The sequence below is a fragment of the Rhipicephalus microplus genome, chromosome 8 (genome assembly GCF_043290135.1).
Source record: "Rhipicephalus microplus isolate Deutch F79 chromosome 8, USDA_Rmic, whole genome shotgun sequence".
Lineage (NCBI taxonomy): Eukaryota > Metazoa > Arthropoda > Arachnida > Ixodida > Ixodidae > Rhipicephalus > Rhipicephalus microplus.
The window spans coordinates 97,550,825-97,572,644 of NC_134707.1; the positions used below are offsets into that span (position 1 = coordinate 97,550,825).

Consider the following 21,820-nt stretch of genomic DNA (forward strand, 5'->3'; position numbering starts at 1 on the left):
TTACGGAACGTTGAGGGATAGCCGGTCGGGAAGGAAGGTGCAGGCGTGTATTAGGCCTGGTAGTCGGTGCGGGGAGGCGGTGAGATAGAGTAAATTCCCAAGCTGGCGATTTCCTGCCGGACGACTGCTTGAATGAGAGGCAACGAGATTGGAGGAGACGGGTCAGGGGACGTTGGTCCCACCTTGGCTGGAGCCGCCGCTTCAAGTTCCCACCTGACCATTCACGTCAAGTTGTCATAGGCGTATGGTGGATGATATGTGTCGAGACACGAGGACGTCGCAGTGGTGTTCGGAAGGCGCTGGAACTGATGGGAGATGCGTCTGCTTTTAGCTTGCTGGAACCGGTGGCATCTTTGAATGATTGCATCAACAGATGAGACATTCTTGAATACCAACAAGTTCAAGGCATCGTCGGCAATATCCTTTAGGATATGCGGCACTTTTTCAGGTTTGGACATGCTTTCGTCAGCTTGACGGCATAGTGAGAGGACAGCCTGAATATAACCGATGTAGGGCTCCGTGGAAGATTGTGCGCAAGCCAACAACTCAATTTTCTCAGCTTCACGACGACCAGAGATGTTGCCAAAAAGTTCACGGATCTTTTCCTTGAAGCTGTCCCAGCTTGTCATGTCATGCTCGTGGTTGTAAAACCAAACACGAGGCGTTCCGTCGATATAAAAGATGACATTTGCGAGCATAGGAGTGGGATCCCACCTGTAAGTGGCGCTGACGCGTACCTAGAGGCGTGGCCACTGGTCGACATCGGAACCCTCGCTGACCGAGAACACGCCGGCGTCTTTGACCACGGGAAGCGTCACGAAAGTTGTTGCGGGGGCTGGGTTGACAGGCCGGGCAGAAGTATGGGCGACCGGAGAAGATGGAGCCGAGTATTGAGTGGTCATGTTGTAAGCCGCGAGGGAGCGTCCGCTTCGGAGTTCCCTGGCGAGGACGGGGATCGCACAACTCCACCAATTATGTTACGAGAGGAGACCAACTCCAAGGGGTAGACACCGATGTATTTGCAGCCGGTTAAGTGAGCTAGGCCAGCCACGCAAACTAGCTCGTGCCAGTCTATCTGCTTTGTCTTCTTCAACTACATGCAATGGCACGTAGCAATATGATGTGCTTCACCAGCCCTCAATTATAGCGACGTTGTCATCAAGGCTGGTATTACTGTCTCAGCGTTTATACCATCAGCTTCTTGGGACGCTTTAGTACATTGGTCAATCTGTGCAAGGGGAGCACCATTCGCTATACCCTTCCTGTGTCGAAGAGTGGTGGTTCACATTTGCTTAGCTTACCACAGAAAATCACCCCTTTTCGCTTTGCATACACCTGTTATCATTTTACAAAAAAAGGCGACAAGTTACCAGCATCCAACACAAACATATGATATATTCAATTCATTGTAATAGTTGATTGAGTGGTATGTGGGGTGTAACGTCCCGAAATCACCATGTGATTATGATATACGCCGTAGTGTAGGGCTCCGAAAATTTAGACCACCTGGGGTTCTTTAACGTGCGCCAAGAGCTGAGCACACGGGCCTACAACATTTCGGCCTCCATCGGAAATGCAGCCGCTGCAGCCGGGATTCAGTCCCGCGACCTGTGGGTCTTCAGCCGAGTGCCTTATCCACTAGACCACCACAGCGGGGCTCATTGTAAGAGTATTTCACAACTACAATTCAAACACAATTTTCAAGTGCTTGTCGATACGGAAATACAGATACTGAAGGCATCTCGAAGATAGGTTCCGATGGTCCTGCTGTGCCAGATCTGACCCATCTCGACATATAGCTACATACGCACCACCTCGCCGAAGTGATGCTTTCTAATCGCGATACTGCCCAGCGGTACCAGATATCGTCATTGTCTTGATTCTGTTGATTTTCTTTAGGCTACTACTGTTTTTGTTTAGTTTGACGCTTAAAACTTTGTAGAATCAAATAATGGCAGCTAGTTAGTCTACCAAACTTCCTAAATAATTGTACCATGCAATAAGAAGCCACATTCTAAAGGCTCACAATTTCGCCTTGCAGATGCTCTGAAAAGCAAAGAGCTCGGGGTGAAGAATCCTTCTGTTACAAAGAACATCATAACCTGTTACAAGGAGTTCATGCACGTATGCAACTGTAATGGGCACCCAACATGGTACTCCGCCATTCAATGCGAACAAGACGAAGTACGTAGGCGTCATGCGCCTAATTGCTGAATAAGAGTGACTGTTTCCACCTGCCACAAAGTTTTTTGGCACTCAAATAAATCTTCTTACATTGCTACAATGATAAATTGCTTTCTATAGACATAGATCAAGAGAGAAGTAGAAGTCATCATCGAACACTGAATGTGGCTGCACTATGTAAACTCTTGTTGTTAGATGCGAGCTAAAGCACTGCATGGGCTTGGGCATACTCAAAAATCCGGGCACCAGCCGGGCAAGCTTGTTTCAAAGTAGGTCCAGCACTGTGAATAAAACTGCGGGCTTAAAGTCGTGCACGGGTTCGATAGTCCGGGCTCAGGTTGGGCCGGGCCTGGATTTTGCATTATTCTGAAAGGCCTATAAATGGAAACACTCAAGTGGTTGCCACTGATAGCATATTCTGAGAACTTGTGTGTCATTCAATTCGCCTTTACAAGTTCAAAGACAGAGGAGAAAATAATGCGAAAGTTTCAGCGCGCAAGACGTAAAGGCTTTTGAACTGTATTTCTAGTTTTTTAGAGACATTCACTATACAAAATTTTATGAAACTTGGTCTTCATGTCGTGGCTTCCTAAAAGATCATTCTAATTAATTTTTACCGGTTAGGTACCGCGTATGCACTAGGGTGAAAATATAGGATGGCGTCTGTTGCATGAATTTTATGGTGGCGTTGCCCCTTGCATTTAGCTGTTGCGCACTTTCTCACTTACCAAAAGTCCTGATATGACCAGCCTGTGATCTCAGAACTTTATATCAGTTTTGAAGAAAAAATTTTCTTTCTGTGCGTTTGACTTTATCACACATATATTTCTTATTTTATCAAAAAAAGCTTTATTTGTCACTTTATTGGATAATTTTAGGGGCTGAATTTCATTTGAAGCCTGCGTACGCTTTCTTGTTTATCTTAAACGAATGAAGAGAGAGAGAGAGATAAGGGAGGAATAAATGAGGAAGGACAGGGAGGTTAGAGAGAGATAAAGAGAGATAAATATGCAAGGAAAGGCAGGGAGGTTAAATTCCTGACGCTTAAACGAATGAAATAAAAGCAAAATGACTAGAGCCTTTAATTTGTACATTCTTGCTATTTTCTTTTCTGTTGGCACTCACCAATATTTTATGTCAAAGGTAGTATTCATAATTCACAATAATAGGAGTCATATAAATATTATTTCCAACTTGTCTTCGCGAGAATATTCACACAGCTCGGAAGCGAAGACAAGTTTTTTGAAATTTGCAGCCCTGTACTAAACTGAAGTTACTGTGTGGAGATTTTAACGTCAAATTACTGTAAGGACACATTCATTTTACGTGGCTCAGTCAAGACACCAGTCTGTCATGGAATGGGAGTTAGACAGTCACAGACTGTTTTGTGTACCCACATTGTAAACATCTGAGCTGTCATGTTGTTCCGCTATAGTGGGGTTTTCAAGCTCACTTCACCCTACAAGTCATGTTCTTAAAAATTTATTCGACCTAAATACATCACTAAAGACAATATAAGCCAGTCGGTGTAGTCAAAATTTGTTGAAACAGATGTGGGCTAAAACTAATGATGTTTATGATGATTGGTGCTTTGTGGCGCAAGGGCCATTTGATGGCCAAAGAGTACCAGTTCATGGGACAAGAGATGTGGACAGTGATTGGGATTAGCGGCTGTAAAATGGCCTTAAAATTCCCCGCGCTAAGGCGGGTAAAACATAGAAGTAATAAAATCATGACCATGCCATGAAAAGTGTGTGGTGTTAATGGATGACGAAAGCTTGTGATAATAAAAACCATGGTGAACATGTTTGGCATTAGCACAAGTGCCTTGATCCTTCACACCCTTGCGTCCAAGGGCCATGAGGCTAGTCCTTTATTGAGTGCAGCCACCGCAGCGGACACCTCTCTGGAGAGGTCGTGCTACGGAATGCTCGGGTATATCACATGAAAGGTGCGGAGTTCTCTCAAAAAAGCGAACAACAATATATATGTGTGAAAAGTGGTTCTCTACCGACGAACATTGCAGGATGAAGTGGTATCTGTAGTCGGTAGGTTAATGGAAACTGCTGTGTTCTCAGCGTGTCTAATTGTTTACACTGGAATAAAATGTGAAGTACGGTGAGTACCTCTCCACATCTGTCACACAAAAATGGATTGCCATTAAACAAAAGAAATGAATGTGTAGTGTATGTATGTCCTGTTCTTAACCTTGTAAAAATTACTTCTATGTGGCGTGATATTGATACTGTCGGCCAATGACCAAGTTGCAGCTTGACGACATGCACTTTATCACTCGTGCGCGTGTCCCACGTGCTCTACCAGTAACCCCTGAGCTTGTGTTTTAGAAAAGGTTTCAAGTCGAGTGCAAGCATCTGTATCGATGTATTGGTAGCGTTTTTGTTAGAGGATTGAGCTAGCTGGTACACCACAACGTAGCCTTGTATTTTGCGGTGTCCTGACAGCCAGCAGACTACAACATGCTGCTTGGATGAGTAAACTGTGCATAGGAGCGAATAAAGAGAGACAAAGACAGGGTTTTTGGGCTTTTTAAGAGTTTTGAGAGCTCTTACTACACTACTAGTATACAAGCTATTTACAAAGGTAATTGCTAACAGAGTAAAGAAAACATTAGAAGTCAATCAACCAAAGGAACGAGCAGGATTTCGAACAGGCTACTTAACAACTGACCACATTCATACTATCAATCAGGTAATACAGAAATGCTCAGAGTATAACCAACCACTATACGTAGCCTTAATAGATTACGAGAAGGCGTTTGATTCAGTAGAAATATCAGCCGTCATGCAGACACTGCGGAATCAGGGCGTAGATGAAGTATATATAAACATTCTGGAAGAAATATACAGGGGATCAACTGCTACCATAGTGCTTCATAAAGAAAGCAACAGAATGCCAACCAAGAAGGGTGTAAGGCAGGGGGACACAATCTCCTCAATGCTATTTACCGCTTGCTTACAGGACGTTTTCAGAAGCCTAGAATGGGAACAGTTAGGAATAAGAGTTAATGGAGAATACCTTAGCAACCTGCGCTTCGCCGATGACATTGCATTGCTGAGTAACTCATGGGACGAATTGCAACTCATGATTACGGAGTTAGACAAGGAGAGCAGAAAGGTGGGTCTTAAAATTAATCAGCAGAAAACAAAAGTATTCTACAACAACCTCGGAAAGGAGCAGCACTTCGAGATAGGTAATAGTGCACTTGAAATTGTAAAAGACTATGTCTACTTAGGGCAGGTAATAACCGCAGAGCCTAACCACGAGATTGAAGTAACTAGAAGAATAAGAATGGGGTGGAGTACATTTGGCAAGCACTCTCAAATTATGACAGGTAGATTGCCACCATCCCCCAAGAGGAAGGTATGTAACAGCTGTATCTTGCCGGTACTTAGCTATGGAGCAGCAACCTGAAGACTTACAAAGAGGGTTCAGCTTAAATTGAGGACGACGCAGCGAGCAATGGAAAGAAAAATGGTAGGTGTAACCTTAAGAGACAAGAAGAGAGCAGAGTGGATTAGGTGACAAACGGGGGTTAAGGATATCATAGTTGAAATAACGAAGAGGAAATGGACATGGGCCGGGCATGTAGCGCGTAGACAGGATAACCGCTGGTCATTAAGGGTAACTAACTGGATTCCCAGAGAAGAGAAGTGGGTTAGGGGGAGACAGAAGGTTAGGTGGGCAGACGAGATTAAGAAGTTTGCGGGTATAAATTGCCAGCAGCAAGCACAGGACTGGGTTAACTGGCGGAACATGGGAGAGGTCTTTGTCCTGCAGTGGACGTAGTTAGGCTGATGATGATGATGATGATGATGATGACTACGCTTATAAATCTGCGTATATTATAGCCCACTGTAGATTTGTTTGTTCAATGTGTTTAAAAGCAGCAAGTATTGCATAAGCTTCGCCGGTGAAAATGCTTGTGTCAGCGTGCAGAATGCCGGCTCGTACGCAGCCGTCGGCCCATCAGCGTGCAGATGGGCAGATGGCTGCATACAACACAGAAGTGTTGAACTTTATGGCATCCGTAAAGAAGTCGGGACGAGTGTAGTTCTGTTGTAGTTCTAGGAAGTGTGTCTGAATATGTGCAACTAGCGCGTGCTTCGTAACCTCCAAGAAAGACACGTCGCAATCTATCGCCTGCCACTGCCACGGTGGCTAGCATACTGCGGCAGCCATCAAATGGCGTTCAAGTGGCACACCGGTTTTATTCGCTAGGCAACCCACACGGAATGAGTAGGGCTGTCTCAAAGAAGGCCGTTTCTCAAACACAACATGGTTGGACATGTCAATAATTGTGGAATGTGAAGATTGTTCCTTGTTTCAACTCACTTTGAGATAATATTTAAAAGAGATATAGCATCTTTACAGGTGGAGCATCCATTCGTTTGATTCCACGAACAGGCTCTTCACGGGGCTAGCGCGAAAAGCACCTGTAGCGAGGTGGATGCCTAGATGATGAACAGGGTGAAGAACCTACAACCTAAACGAGCTATAGTATAAAACTGTTCCCAGCCGGCTCTGTTGATGAGCCATTTGGGAACCCATGGTGGACACTCAGTTGCTGCAGTTGGGCTGCAGGGGCCACAACCACCGGCTCGTCATGTGGGGCCAAAGGAGGGAAAAGGGCTGGTGCGGCGGTGCCCCTGACTCGCCGAATCAGCTTATGTAGGTCCACAGAATGTTGATACTCCTCGTCATGCTTCCTTAAATGAAATATTCTTCTTCACCTTCAAAGTAATTATTTATTTTTCTTTCTTCCAGTATGCACAGGACTCGAATATGCGCCATGGTTTCCTTCGCAGTTTACACAGTGGGGCGGTTGTTTGCAGTTCTCAGACACGTGGCCCAGGACTCAAGGTTGGGCGCAAGTCTGGCCACCACGCCAGCTTTGAGAGCCAGGTTCATACCTCTGGTATTGGAAGCAAGGACGAGGGTTTGGTAATAATGATCTGAAAGAGCTCTTCGTGTACCCGTTTGAAAGGTTTCTCGCAGTTTACTGGAAGCAAACGTGAGTAATAGGTGTTTCGTTGGTGTTTTCTTGATATTCTTTCATATGATAATCCTCTGTACATTAGTCTCATTTTAGCTCTCCCACCCCTCCAAAATTTCAGTTTCGATCTGATCAAGTAAGTCTGCATCAGATACCCCTCCGGGAGTTGTGTTCATTGATCTGTGTGGTGTTATGGTGATCGGCACGTCACCGAAAAATGAGAGGCCATCAAGCTTTTCAAATTGTTCTTTGTCACGATTTTCGAGGAGGAGGTCTCCGTTAGCCATTTTGGTTACCTTGTATCCAGCCCCGAGAGTTTCGGTAAGGCACCTGGCAACTACGAAAGGAGATACTGTCCTGGCTTGCTTTCCAATTTTCTCACAGTGAATGACGTGGAAATCAAGAACTGTTTCTCTTGGCTTGTTGAAAACGTTTATGTCATCGGTGCGTACCTGGTTCATGCCGGTACGATCAGTAAGTGGGGGTAATGCTCTATGCATGCCAGTCTTATATTTATTCAGCAGCGTTGGTAGCCACCCACCACGGAGGCTAACAAGGAGACACTGCAAGTTTTCAGATGCTGAAAGCTTGCAGACGTCAGCCGTACAACACTGCCATAACCCAACGCGCCTAGACTAATGGAGGCTATTTGCACAGGGTTGACCCTTACCACCAGAAAAATTCGAAGTAAGCAGGAACAGAAGTAGACAGGGCAGACTAAAAGTAAGAGATAAAAACGAAGTTGTAGTGAAGAGAGATAGGAAAAGGCGACTGCCGATTTCACTGGGTGGTTCAGCCTAGGGGTGCCTTCTACATGGAGCCGGGGCCAAATAAGTGTGTTGCCTCTGACGGGGGGGGGGGATTAAAGGTCCGATCACCCGGCGTCGACTCAACCCGCAGGATCCACTTTTCCCTCGACATGGCTGAGCCGCGCACGGCTAGGCGTGGGAGAGGTCTATGCCCCCCGTGAGCTTGGGTCCGTATTGCTACACATCAAACGCCTGCTTGCGCAGACGCCCCTGCAGGGGAGCTAAAGCTGTCACTTTAAGGAAGATGTTTCCCATATGTAATATATGGGTCATACCTGAAGGGTACTTGGTAGCGACACGATAATAAATTGCGTTTTAGCTTCAGAATGAATAAACTCTGGATGCTTATTGTGAAATTGTATGACATTTGGTGCTCTGATTGCGTAATAATACATGGTGGCCTCAGGTTCTCGTTTCACGAGGTAAAGCTCACACCTTGAGGGAATCTTCAATGAAATCACTAACACGGGCGTCTTTCAGCTAAATCATTCGCACTGGTGACGCCGGCTCGAAACACATGTTCGCTAGGTGAATGTGTGCTTTGAGCCGGCGTAAGTGTGGACGATCACAGTAGTGAATTAGCAGAAAGGAAAAAGAGAAGACGTATTTCCAGAAAATGGATTATAAATAGGCGAAGCGCACAGTCCATTACCCACATCGACCCACATAGGGAACACGGTTCAAACGCTTCTCTACATTTCCTCTAGGTGGTTCAAGGTGGGTAATTCGTAACGTTTTAGGGGTAGCAGTAGCCACGCGCAACGTTTCGGTGTTTTTCAGCCGCTTCTAACCCTCTGGCCGCTTCCGGGTTGGCATGTCTACGCTGCCGTGCTGTTGCAGCTTCGCGAGCACTCAACTCCACGTCATTTGGCCAGTGCTGCCATTTCGCTGCAGCATCCAATTCTAGAACAGTTAATTGGGTTTTCCGTATTACCGTGCGGCAGCTGATCTCTAAGCCATCATCTACGCATGCCGTTTCGTCGCGTTGTTTTCATTGCCTTCGCTGTAGACGCGAATAAAATCGTGCGCCGGGAGGGAGCAATACTGCACTGCCTCTAGCAGTCTCCACTCAAACCAAGAGCACGCGCCGCGCGAGAGGACTTCGTTGGATTTGCTGTCGAAGAGAGAGATCACGCACCGGGCGTGAGCTCGAACCATGGCGCCTCTGTCCGGTGCTCTAAGTACTATGTCAAGCGATGGTGCGATAAGGCTCAACTTTCAGGACCTTCGCCTCCGAAATTGGCCTCGTACCTGTGTGCTTCGCCAAAAATATTATTCATAGACGATAGGACTTTGACTTGCGGCACTGCGTGCGATATCGATGCCTTCTAGAAATAGTGTTGTAAAAACAGGAGCCTGTGCAGAACCCAAGCCACTGGCTGGTGGCAGCGCCATGTCGTCGCAGAGCGCTTTTTCGTCCATACCACCGCATTTTCAGCGCAGCGTAAGAAACACTAGGTTCTTGAATATTACGCATTTATGTATTTTCAAATAAAAGAACACACCACCTCATACTGAGGTATTCATGTTGCACCTCCAATGCGCGTAATATTTGTTTTTTATCGACAATGCTCACAAATAAGAACACAGCCACGACATGTAGAATACAGGGCATTGATTGAGTGCCTTAACGTTCAATGGGGGGCTTAATGGTGTGACAGACAGACAGACAGACAGACAGACCAAAATTTCTATCAATCAAGTTATCCAAGAAAGACGTTTATTTATAATATATAGAATTTGCGTTTCACAGCGCACATACTTGTAATAGTTTAGATAAGTCGCTACAGATTTATGTGGCAGTGACGCAATAATAAATATTGACCCCATTACTTCTATGTTGGCTAAAAGCAAATGAAGTATCGGGTACGTACCTCACGCTCGCTTCTTTTACGAGGCTTGCACAGCGAAGAAATATCACGGGTCTGGCACGGCTGTGCCGTGGCGTGCAAGTTGACGGTGAACGGCCCTCGCTCCTTTTTTTTTATTCGCACTGGACTTTCAAAAGACCACCTATTCTACTACACTCTAACGAAGCCACTAATAACATTTGGCTGCAGGAACTTGTGGGGTGTGCAAGTGACAGCCACAATAAACTCTGTGTGATTATCTGTGCAGCGCCATTGTTTTGTTCGCCGAACCACTCCGCAACAAACGCAATTCGCTGCAACCATTGCATTCATTTCAACCACTGTCCCGGCCATGAAGCCGAAGTATTGGTCTTTGATGGGTCGCATTTATTTTGATTTGGCTTAACGCGATTGCAAGTCTTAACTACTTTTACCCTCTTAGGAGCCTTGCGAAATTGTTGTGGTGATTTACGCTATTTTTGGTTCCCATAAATCCACAAGCTTCTAATGCTTGGCTGTGGTATTAGCATGTTGTACTACAGGAAAACATTTCGTAGGCTGTCTTCACATGTGCATAGGTTTTTCAGTAGAATGTTTTCGACGCTTTGCTTTTTGCGCACGTGTTTATTTCAATTGTTCCACGCTAAGTAACCATCGCTCATGCAACCAACTTGATTTAGAATTCACCGCAACACAGTTGGCGTACAGGCAACGTTCACAAACAAGACCGACTATGCCGTTGCGTCGAAGATCTATTCTATATTTTATTTTCATAGCCTACGTGAATAAATTTGGTACTCCCTCACTCACCCTACGTAGAAGGGTAAAATAACGTGAATATGCGGAAGTGCCGAAACAATAGTCATAACATGCTTCTTTGACTGATCAATGCCATTATAAAAATGTCTTTTGAAAGCAAAACCGTGCTCAAGTGATTGACTCATGCTGAAACACAGCATTGATTGTACGTGGAGGTTAAGTTAAAATATTGATTTTAAAATTGTTGATCGGTATAGGAAATTTGCCTGCACCCCTAAATTGAAAGAAAACATGTATAAAATCAGTATTGATTTACAGTTATAAGAAATTAAAATGTACGTTCAAAATACGCTGCAGATCAACTGAAATTTTGTTGAAGATGTACTTGACGAGAAGAGAAAACCTGCTTCTGATTTTCAATGAAGATCTATCGAGGTGCCCATTCTTACTTTTTATCGTAAAAATTCAGAATGCCAAACTATAGTGTCATTGACATGGCTTAAAATCTACACAAAAGAGTCATTGACTTATAGATGAAACTGAGACAATAACGGGAACTTTTCTAGTTGGGGTTAACGGCCAAAGGCTAATGCACACACATACGTACTGCAGGCCTAGACAAGTCACCATGGATTTTCATGTCTACAACATATGCCTACAATTACAATTGAACAGAAGAATCCATTGCTGAAGGGTTCCTCCTTGTCTTGCATCATAAAATAGTATTGACAACAACAGACAGTAATGCTGGTTACCGTATGGACAAAGATTCACGTAGTAGTGACTATGTGATTGTGAAAAAAGTGAACTTGATAGAAAGATACCTTGCCATAAATACTGAATTATACAAAACGTGTACATTGCGGCAGTCATTATGAACAGGTGTGATTCCACGGGACAGCGAAGTAGGACAGATCCTTCACATCACCATAGGAAGCTATTCCTTCCTCCAATAAGAGCCATCGACCCAGCTTACTGTTGTGCGTATGCTGCAAACCAAGGAAACCCGCCATAATGCAAATGGGGTACAGAGTAGCTCAAAATTAGAAAAAAAAAGACCACAGAAAAGAAACAGAATTTGAACTGCGACCTCGGTCCACGCTGACTCAGAAGTAGATAGAGGCTCCGCAAGCGCACATTCTTTACCGCATGATGCTCTGTGTGGGGGTGGAGGGGGGCGGTGCCACTGCGTGAAAACTATGAAGTGAAGTACTAATCAAGACACTCAAGAGGGCCGATAAGCAGCCCAATAATGACGAGGTAGTCGAAGCGCTTTGATATGAGTGAAGCAACGTTTACCACTCTGGTATCAAGGGGCGCCCCAAACGCACTCACACGTTTTGCCGTTCGCGTCATTCTAGCATGGCACAGCTCGATATTAGAGCACAACAGTTTTCATATGCACATCACCTCAGCTGAGCGCCATGTCATTTGTTTTAAAAATTGGGGACTCTTAAGCTCCATCTTTAAAAGTTGAACTCGATAGCGATATTTCGTTCTTAGCACGCACTTCAAATCTTAGTGTAGTTAGTGTACGAAATGTGTATGAAATCTTTTCGAAGTTTTTTTCGCACCCATTACCTCACTTTAAGAGTGCAGTAACCTGTGTACCCTTTGTAGTGGGTGACTGGCTCTAAACATTGAAGTAATTATGATAATTCCTTGTCCTGACTCCTAATGAAATGGTACGCTTCTACCACACATTATTGAAGCAATATATCGTGTTGTATTGTGACACATGCAAAAAGCACGGGTGTGTTAATGCAAAAAATTACTTTCACTACTTTTCAACCAGATAAAATTTTTTAATGTATTAACAAACAGAGGCGTGACTGTGTGACAGAACACCCGCTTGCCATGCAAACTACCCGGCTTTGATGCCCACTAAGATGCAGAATTTCTCATTCATTTCACTCGCATCTTTTTTTATTCTTTGGTCACGCAAAGGTGACATATTTTCGCTCAAAACTAACGGCGCCGACCCCGACACCAACGCTGATGCGAGAATCTCTGCAAAACGAGCTCTTTAAAGCTATCGCGTTAGAACTGCTGGAATAAGCGCCACAAAAAGACGTCATCGAAAAGCGAATATCACATCTTGGGTCAGCAAGAAACGGGATAAAGTAAGCGTGCTCATGCCTGAAGCTAGAAACCTCTGTCCCCGCGTTCTTGAAGCGCCGTGCTGTGGCGTATGTATGAGCAAAGACGTAGCTTACTTTATCACTGCAGCGCGCACACCTTGCCATCTCTCTCCTGATTGAACCACGCTTTGAGGATGTGCGAATTGAGTGCTAGGATTTTTTACGTGTTGGTTAATGTCATCTTCGAGGAAGATTCACCGTAAGCTGCGTTCATATAAAAAACTTCAGTTACTCCTACGGCTAAATCATGATCATGCTCGTTTTCGCTGTGATGGAGAAGTGCCCATAAGCGTAAACTTGGTTGCACTCACATCAATTGTAGCTGTGGCTTTCAAATATTTATGCGCTTTGTACAAGCTCCCATGTATGAATGCATTCTACCGTGGTGGTCTAGTGGCTAGGATACTCGGCTACTGATTTGCAGGACGCGCGACGGAATCCCGGCTGCGGCGGGTGTATTTTCGTTGGAGGCGAAAATGGTGTAGGCGCGTGTGCTCAGATTTGTGTGCATGTTAAGGAAGTCCAGGTGGTCGTAATTTCTGAAGCCCTCCCTCTACGGCGTCTCTCTAAGTTCAAAACTATGAGGTGGTTTCAGGACGTCAAACGCCACATATCAATCAATCATGTATGAGTGTGCAATAAACTATCAACTACTTCTGCCCAGACACGTTTGACTTTCATGTCACATCTATTGCAGTGCTGGAAGAATCAGCCACGTTTTCCCTCCCCTTGCATTCCTCCCCATTTACGCTATATTAACTAGATTACCGTTAAATACTGCACATAATGCTTCTGGTCCGTTCCTTGTTTTGATTGCGCGTTAAAATTAACAGCCTCAATAAATTGATAAGGAAGAAGTCGGTAAGCTTTCTGCTTTGATGTGAAAGTTTGCGTGCTCATCAAAAGGGCCAAGCTTATTCTTCGACAAAGTTGGTCTTAAAACAAAGGTGACGACGTTTCGTGGAAAGACTGGACTGGATTACCCCATAGTGGTGTTTCTGTCACAGTGACGAAAAACACATAGTTCATAGTGTATAATGTGGAAGCTGTTATCGCAAAAGTAGAGTTGTTGTTGCACTTTTTTAAAGACGTTTTTTATCTACCTACTTTGTTACTTCAATTTTTTCTAGAGCATAGGCTGGACGACAAGCCACTATTCAGTGTTAAGCAAAAATTTTTTCTCCCAGAAGAACAAGCTAAAATGGACTGCAGCTATGCTAGACAGATGGTGAAAGTGACAAAGACCAGATTGCTTGGTAGGGGGCCGCCCGTAGGAATAAATGTATGTGGCACTCCATGTCTCATAAACAAGTCCGAACGAGCTTTCTATGAAGCAAACAAGAACTTCATAAGCGCGAATTTTCGTGCTTAATTGTATCGATATTCTAGCTAGAATTTTTACTTATAACAAGCACTGAGATTTTCAAGGTCTGCAACTTTTTTGTGTTTTACGGCTTTATCCAAACCACAAGCTCATTTCAAAGAAAGTGCTCCTGGTTAGTAATCTTTATCAACAACAAAAAAAGGATTAAACTGACCACAAATTTCACTGGTCAGATCGGCTGAAATTTTATTTTCAATAACACTCCAACTACCGATACTTATGATCCTTCTTTTGCTTTATTATATTTATTCATTGAACTTTTGCTGCGTCTCTAAAAGGTTACCGTGCAGTGGATATATAAAGACTGGCTTTCACCTTTTTTGTACTCCCAGGAAGTTCAAACTCTAGTACTCCACTGAGCCTAATTTATTGTGAAACACTTATGGAGCCCTACAACATTTGGATATTCCTTGTAGTTGCTATGGTAACACCTCAGCATTTGTCAGCTCATAAGAAGGTGCGTTACTTGCGTAATACTCTCGACACATATTGTAGATGTTAGTTACCATAAAAGTACTGTTGAAATACCAGCTATAAGCCTACCTTGAGTTGCATCTTATTCACACTACAAGTTAACTAATCATTAACGGATCCTGAACCTATTAATTACTTAGCAAGAAGTATTCACATATTTTGATACGCAGAAGCATCTCAATATTATAACTGGTCTTTACAGCTGCCTATCCAACTTCATGGATTCTGTTCCACTTATAGAGATGCTGCTTTCTTATAAATTGAAATACAGTTTTCCTCTATGAACCCTTATAATTAGAAACCGCAGCTTGGTTTCTCTTGCGTTGCACTTGCATGATCAGTGGAAGCTGCGACATGCGATTATCAAAAGGATCTTTGCCCTATTTACATAATACCTAACAAGACTTCGAATCAATAATGTTTCGACTTAACCTTTGGCAGCGTGCGCTAGAATTTGGTAATTCACTGAAAATTGAGTGTTCCGTTTTCGAAAAACTCCCTGAAGGGGTCTGTAAATAAATTCCACTACGCTGGTTGAAACGTTTTCTTGGCGCGTATTTTATATAACGCTGCTTCATATCAATAGTTCGCGATTGTTACAAATGAGCATAGCTTGACAATGCTTGCCAAATGTCATCGGTTCTACTCTATAATAATGAACTACTCTCGAAGCTGCTTAGCACGCTACAGAGAGGTCAGAACACATTTTGAAGACAAATACGAACCTATATGTCTTCATTTTTAGTGGTAGGCATGAACTGTACCCACATTGATTCATTAGAAATTTTCTGCGGGTGATGTAGGAAATAAAAGCCCACGTCCTTCGCTTGATGCGCACTGAACACTGTCTGTCTGAGCGGGGACAAATAAGCACCCGATAGAAAATAAGAAGAAACTCCTCTTGTTCGAGCACTCTGTGGCGTCCGATATTGGAGAGATGCGCGAATACAGCGGGGACTTTCTTCTTACTACACAACGCAGCCAATAGGATGTCTTTCTGGTTAGCCTCTCACCCTGCTCCCTTTTGTTGCTTCCTTCCTACACAACCCAGCGCCGAGTAGGATCTGTTATGCACTATGTGGGGTACTAGAAGGGGGTAGTGTGCTCTCTGCCCTAAGCTACGCAGGTGGCGCTCCAATGCAGCTCGTGTCGCCGGTACTGGGAGCTGCTAGGTGCTGCAGCAGTTTCCTCTTGAACTTTTTCGCGCTCCTATCCGTCTGCCGCTGCCGCTCTCTTGCTGCACATGTGCTCACCGAGGCTGCAAGCCGATTGATTTTTCGTATAGTTGAGAAATTCAGTGGTTTGCGTCAAGGACAACCATGGACTTCGTTTTCTGCTGACGTGCCCATGCTAAGGCATGCTAAGCAAGTATGCCTACCGAGCGGCACAATCACTGTTTCGCATCGGGATGCCCGAATGGTTACAGCCGTGTGAAGGGCGCGCCGAAGGCGTCCCTTTTCAACGTTCCTCAAGACGAAGAAAATAAAAGACAGTGGGAAAGGAAGCTGTACCGCGAGGATAAGGAGCTTTATGAACCGTGCACAGTGTGCGAATTGCATTTCGAGCCACATTTTGTAATCAGGGACTACGTTCATAATATAGACGGCAAAGAGGTACGCATACCTCGTGGAAGACCAACGCTGTCAGAAGACTCTGTACCGACGATCCTTCCGAATCTCCCCGCGTACTTCAGCAAAAGGACTCCCTAACACAGGACTAAAAGAAAGCAACAAGGTGACCGACCGACCAGCAGTACCAAACATCGGACTGCGGCACACGCGCCGTCCACTGAAATTGACCCGGACGACCAGTCGCTGCTACAAGCTGATAAATTTATCGCTAGCGAAGAAGCGCCAAGTGCAGCCAGCTCAGATGAGGCACGGAACGATTTGAACTTTTTATTTTACCTGCAAACACCTTCTGAGTGCTGGACTAAGCATTGTTTTGCTAACCTGGATGGAGTACTTTATTGCACATCGGCGTTATGCGAAGAAGCTACTTTGGTGTCGGAAAAAGTTGTCCTGTTTTTCTGCAGCAAGCCTCATGATGCCAGCTACAAAGTGTATATGAGAGGGAGACTTGTTGAACAACACTGTTTGAGTTCCCAGGAAGAAGCGGAAAGCCTGCTCAAAAAAGAAGATGGCTTCGATCTTTGTGTTGGAGCACTGAATGCGGCCGATTACTCTCAAGTTTTTTTGACAAAGGGGATCAGGAGTCAGCTAGCCGTAAGGCAGCAGACATGCTTCAGTTCTACGTGTCTTGGCAAGGTGATCAACAAAGGTAAGAACTGCATGTCATCACTTTCAAGTGAGATTAGACGGAAGCGCGTTGATATATCAACTTAACCTTTGCAAAAGACATTTTACCTGTAGTTCTCTTTTGTTTGTAGGAGGCCAGTGAATCTACCGCAAATACTTGCGCAAGGTGCTGCTTAACAGAAGACCAAGGAAACCAAAAAGAACAGGTGAGACCAGATTGTCGGAGCGCTGGCATTGAGCCAAAAAGCCCAGTCGCTCAGCAGATTCCTCATCAACGGCGTGAGCAGCTAGATGAACAGCTTTACCGCGGAGAAGCTCGCATTGATGGAAGGACGGCATAGTCCGCTCACTCCACTAGCCGTGATTGACAGGCTGCAGCGGCAAATTCATTGTACGCTACCAATTCGTCCGTGAAACCCAGAAGCCTTGTTCAAAGCCGCTTGTAGAACTTGAAGTCAGCAGCCTGTCCTACCAAGCGGCAGAGGGACGTCAGTAGGGTTGTGATTTGGTGGAGTCTAGGTGATTGGCGCAATGAGCGGGGAGTATTTGTGGTCTTTTGCTCATATTAGGTACCATCATCTGTGAAGGCGACTTGTCTACAAAGTCTGCCCAGCAAGGCTCCGCCATCCAGAGCACGATGAAGCATCAACAAAGGGTACGTAGCGCCTTATGGATGTGCAGCGAGTACCGCATTTCTGTGTGTGATTGCTAATGACAATGTGCGTGATTATGCACTTCACACGTATTTCTGCTGTAGTGGATACCATGCAAATATACTTTTAATAGTCTCTCTCACAGTCTTTAATAATGTCTAAAAAGACCACTTTTCCAGTTTTCATTGAGCATGTACTGCATGCTCCCGGCAGTTACGGATGTGGTTTGCGGCTTCGGTACCACGCAAAAAAAAACGCATCTCGACGAAATGATTGGTGATCAGCGGGCGAAGCTTCGTCCGAAGCTCCGCAATGCCTACGTTGAAGACCCAGACTGGTATAAAGGACGCATATGTGCAAGGACGGACGAACGGACAGTGGTGCAGATGCACGGATGGTGGCACATATTCATGAACGGACACACAGAAGTACGGACGCACAGACGGGCAGAAAAACGGTTGCATGGACAGATTTACGGACGGGTATACAGACGCACTATGGGACGTACAGATGGAAAGCGCAGATGGTCATGTTTTGTGTTGTCATATACTTCATTGATATACACAGCTGGCACACAGCTTTAGTTTCCGCTTTGTGTAGCGTGAAAAACTAGGACAAGACTACGCTCAAAGGACCTTCGCTCGTAAACTATTATTCATTTCAGGACGCACTGGATGAACAAGGATCTGTGATTAAGAGTTTGAGGCAATCACCGTCTAAATGGGCAAACTATATTCAAACACCAGTCTTGGAAAGATGTGCATGATGTTTTATTTAGTATTTATTTAGTGCGCTGAAGTTGTCAGTCAGGAGAGATATTCAAAACACCGCCATAACCGGCTACACAGGCCAGCAATATCAAATATACCTGAAAAGCGTGTGTGAATTGAATGAATAGATTCTTGTTTAACGTTTTTTGTGAATTCCAGTGGAGCTGACTAATTTCTCTTTTTTTTTTCTAGGTCAGTCGTCCAGCCTCAAAATATGTACCGCAGAAATCGCTTCCTTATCTGGTAAGATACTTTAAACCTTTAAGGACCCTTTGTAAATTCCGAATTGTATTACCGCGAAAGCCTACCACTCATCTCTACTGGATGACACATCCAGCGCGCGTGGTTGAAGCCACCGGAAGCCACGATTTCTTTGCCAGAAGTCACCGCCATGGACAGTCACCAGCTGCCAGCGCTAGATCGTTTCACTTCTTTTTAATTAAATGCCAGCTAGCGCTGTAAACTGTATGCATTTACCGAAAATGTCATCGCAAAGACATTCCACGCCCAGTACTATAAAATTAGATTTTCTTTTAGCCCATTCTGAGTGAAAATTGTGGTAGTTGTTCGCATTTTTACGAGGTGTGTTGAAGCGGTTTGGTTTTTCTTATAAGCTGTTTCCCAACCTCGAGGCCTTAAATATACAAGAAGTGGATCAGTAACTCAGAGAAGGACAACTAGAAGCCGTCTCCAGAAATCAGACTTTGCAGTGACCGTTTTGCAGTCACGTTCGAACTGATATCATCCCAGTGCTGCTTTCTTTTCCGCACCACTTATAAAAGACAAGCCTTTGCAATTTTGGCTACCAATGCACTCATAGCTTTTTTTAGAGGGGGGGGGGTAAAAAGATTTTGTGACAATTTTTTTGTTACCTGACTGATGAGTAATTGTAAGGTTGCAGGTTACAACATTCCGTCGTATTCGGAGGGTGTTGCTATGGCATCTGTCATTTTTCGTGTAGCGGTATTGTACGTTCTAAGTGATGGTTAGTCGTAGGGTGTGTTGTATGCACTAGTTGTAGACTACAGCACTTCGCCGTATTTATATGGTGCCTCTATGGCATCTGTAATTTTGTGGGCGAAGCTCCCTACGCCATGGGTCGTGCATCCGGGAAGTATGTGCAGTATTGGTAGTAGTAGTAGTAGTAGTAGTAGCAGTACTAGTAGTAGTAGTAGTTGAGGAACGGCACGTGCACACCCTTTTCAATTGAGGAGGAATCCCGCGCACATTATTCATAAATAAAAGATAGTTGTAAAACTAAAAAGACAAGTATTGGTGACCTAATCTTCAATACCGTTTGCCTTCAATTCGATGTTTACCTAAAAAAAACCTAGTGTGAGAAGGACGCACTTTGAGCACTATCTGGCCAGAAAAGGTTGCCGCGTTAAACCCGCTAGGCGTAACCTTCTTGGTTTTAGCAAGATGGACTTCCGCTGTTGTGCTTCGCAAGGCTGCTGTGCCTCGCATGGGCTCAGTATTCTACGAAGTTTTTCTTAAACCAAGACTGCTTTTTTGGTTCCAACAGTGGTCTCTCTTTCACTTTTGCAAGTTGCCAACGCTGCTGGTGAGTGCTTCAAAGCTTTTCGTTCTTGAGGAGCTTTGCAAACTTCAACTCTTGCTGAGCGGGGGAACGCCACCTCGTTAGCTAGAACGCCACCGGCACCGGCGTCGGGCTCGTGCTTCCACACGCGTGCGCAAGTTCATTCGGCAACGCAATGGCATACAAAGTGAATGGCATGGATCTACCTGCCACAGAATTCAACCCAGAAGAATGAAGTGTAGTCCCGAATGCCCGACAACGCTCACCTCGGCATTAGTCAAAAGAAACTGAAGGGACGCAGTCAAGTAAAGCGGCGGCAGCCGACGTAACGCCAGCACGCAAAACGGAATTAGCACCCATCATTTCCTGAAAGCTCGACGACACAGCTGTGGCACGTCCTCGCTTAAAACGACTGCCACAGTTTCCAGTCGATGACTTCAACATCGTCTTTCGTCCGAGTGCTGACGTACATCTGGCCCAGCACAACGATGGAGAGTTACGAGCAGCTGTAGTCGCCAACAGAGGACACCACTGTGTGGTGGCCGAAGAAGACCTTGTGTGCACAAATCTGGCCAAGAATATTTTCACCGTGTCTAAATCTTGCGCCGACCGAGTTGCCTACTGTGCAAAAGTACGAGAACTCACGCTACGTGCTAAGAAACTGGGATTTCATGCGTACATAGCTCCGCCGGACGGGGCATCATCTACCGCGCTTGCAATGGTGAATCACCTCAGCACTTGCTTCAAGAATTATGTTGGGCAAATCCCCTTCTACCAATAGCCCAAGCAAGGGACATGGGGCGTACGTCACGCTCAGTGCTCATTCACTTCATGGCTGAGGAGCTCCTCCGTCTGTAAAATGTTCGGCATCCTCTACGCCGTTTACAACTTTCGATCGAAGATGGAAGCGTGCCTAAACTTCAGAAAAGTTGGCCACCGACGAGATGTATGTCCGTTGCCAAATCGCCTCACTTGCTCAAGCTGCGGACATAAACACCCGGAGGACTATCCCTGCACTCCTGCGTCGTCTATGGGGACGCTCACAAGATGGGCAACACGGCATGCAAGCAACGATTTCAGCGTGGCTCCAGACGTCTCTCTCGGTCACGACAGAGGCCACAACAAGAGCACCAGCAGGAGCAGCCCGAGTTCCAGCTCGAGACGGAGTTTTTTCAAATCATTGACGATAGAATTCATTGTAGCGGAAGCAAGAGTCCTGGATGAAACCGCAGCAGCAGAAGCAAGAGTACTGGACGAAGTGCATCACAAAGCCATGACTTTGGCACCAAGCCCAATAAGGTGAGCTGGGCAAAGCAAGCCTCCTGCTTCTGTCTTATGCTCTCTGACGCCAAGGAAAATTCTAAAACTCAGGAGACTATGCAACGTCTAATGCGAGAGAATCAAGAGCTAAAGCAACAATTGGCTCTGGTGCTTACAGCTTACAGCTGCCCCACCTGTGTCTTCTCCACCCCTATCCATTTCTGCCGCTATCATAAAGCCTGATATGGCAGCTGAGTCAGGGACCGATATTATAAATTCCTCCCCACAGCCAGCAGAAAAGAAAAAGACAGAGCAGCCCGAGTCATCGAAGATGATTTTAAATGCATCAGTCTAAAAATTCTTAAAGAACACCGGGAACTGAAACAAAAGGTTGATTTAGGCTTTACGGAAATCGCTGAGCACTTCACTAAGATAGAGAGTATTCTAGAGGTTATTAGTTGCTCGGCTCGAGTCTCTCCCACAATCTCACCCCATTCCAGCACCTTCGCCGCCATAACCCCCTCCTGCACCTTTGCCTCATCCTCACCTTCTTCACTCTGCATATGTCAATGGAATTGCTGTGGATTAGGAAACAAGAGAGACAATCTCTCACATAATATAGAGCGGTCTACGCGGGCTCTGATGCCATCTCTGTACAGGAGCATTTAAAAAGCTTGCAAACTCCTTGGTTATCAGGCAGTACATTCGCACCGTAGCTCCCCAT

At 45.1% G+C, this 21,820-nt stretch overlaps 1 protein-coding gene across 5 annotated transcripts in view; it reads left to right on the forward strand.

Annotated features, from left to right (window-relative positions):
* Positions 1 to 14,477: 14,477 nt before the first annotated feature.
* LOC142769285 (uncharacterized) overlaps positions 14,478 to 21,820 on the forward strand; it is a 37,105-nt gene continuing 29,762 nt past the window's right edge. Inside the window, exons 1-3 of one of the 5 annotated variants that reach the window (XM_075872399.1) lie at positions 14,478 to 14,598; positions 17,005 to 17,079; positions 18,489 to 18,539. In XM_075872399.1, coding sequence (XP_075728514.1) covers positions 14,524 to 14,598; positions 17,005 to 17,079; positions 18,489 to 18,539 — 201 coding nt within the window. In that variant the 5' untranslated portion in view covers positions 14,478 to 14,523. Of the gene's footprint in view, positions 14,599 to 17,004; positions 17,080 to 17,464; positions 17,529 to 18,488; positions 18,540 to 21,820 lie in introns of those variants that run through there. The other 4 variants (XM_075872400.1, XM_075872401.1, XM_075872403.1 and 1 more) reach the window with 4 other exon arrangements.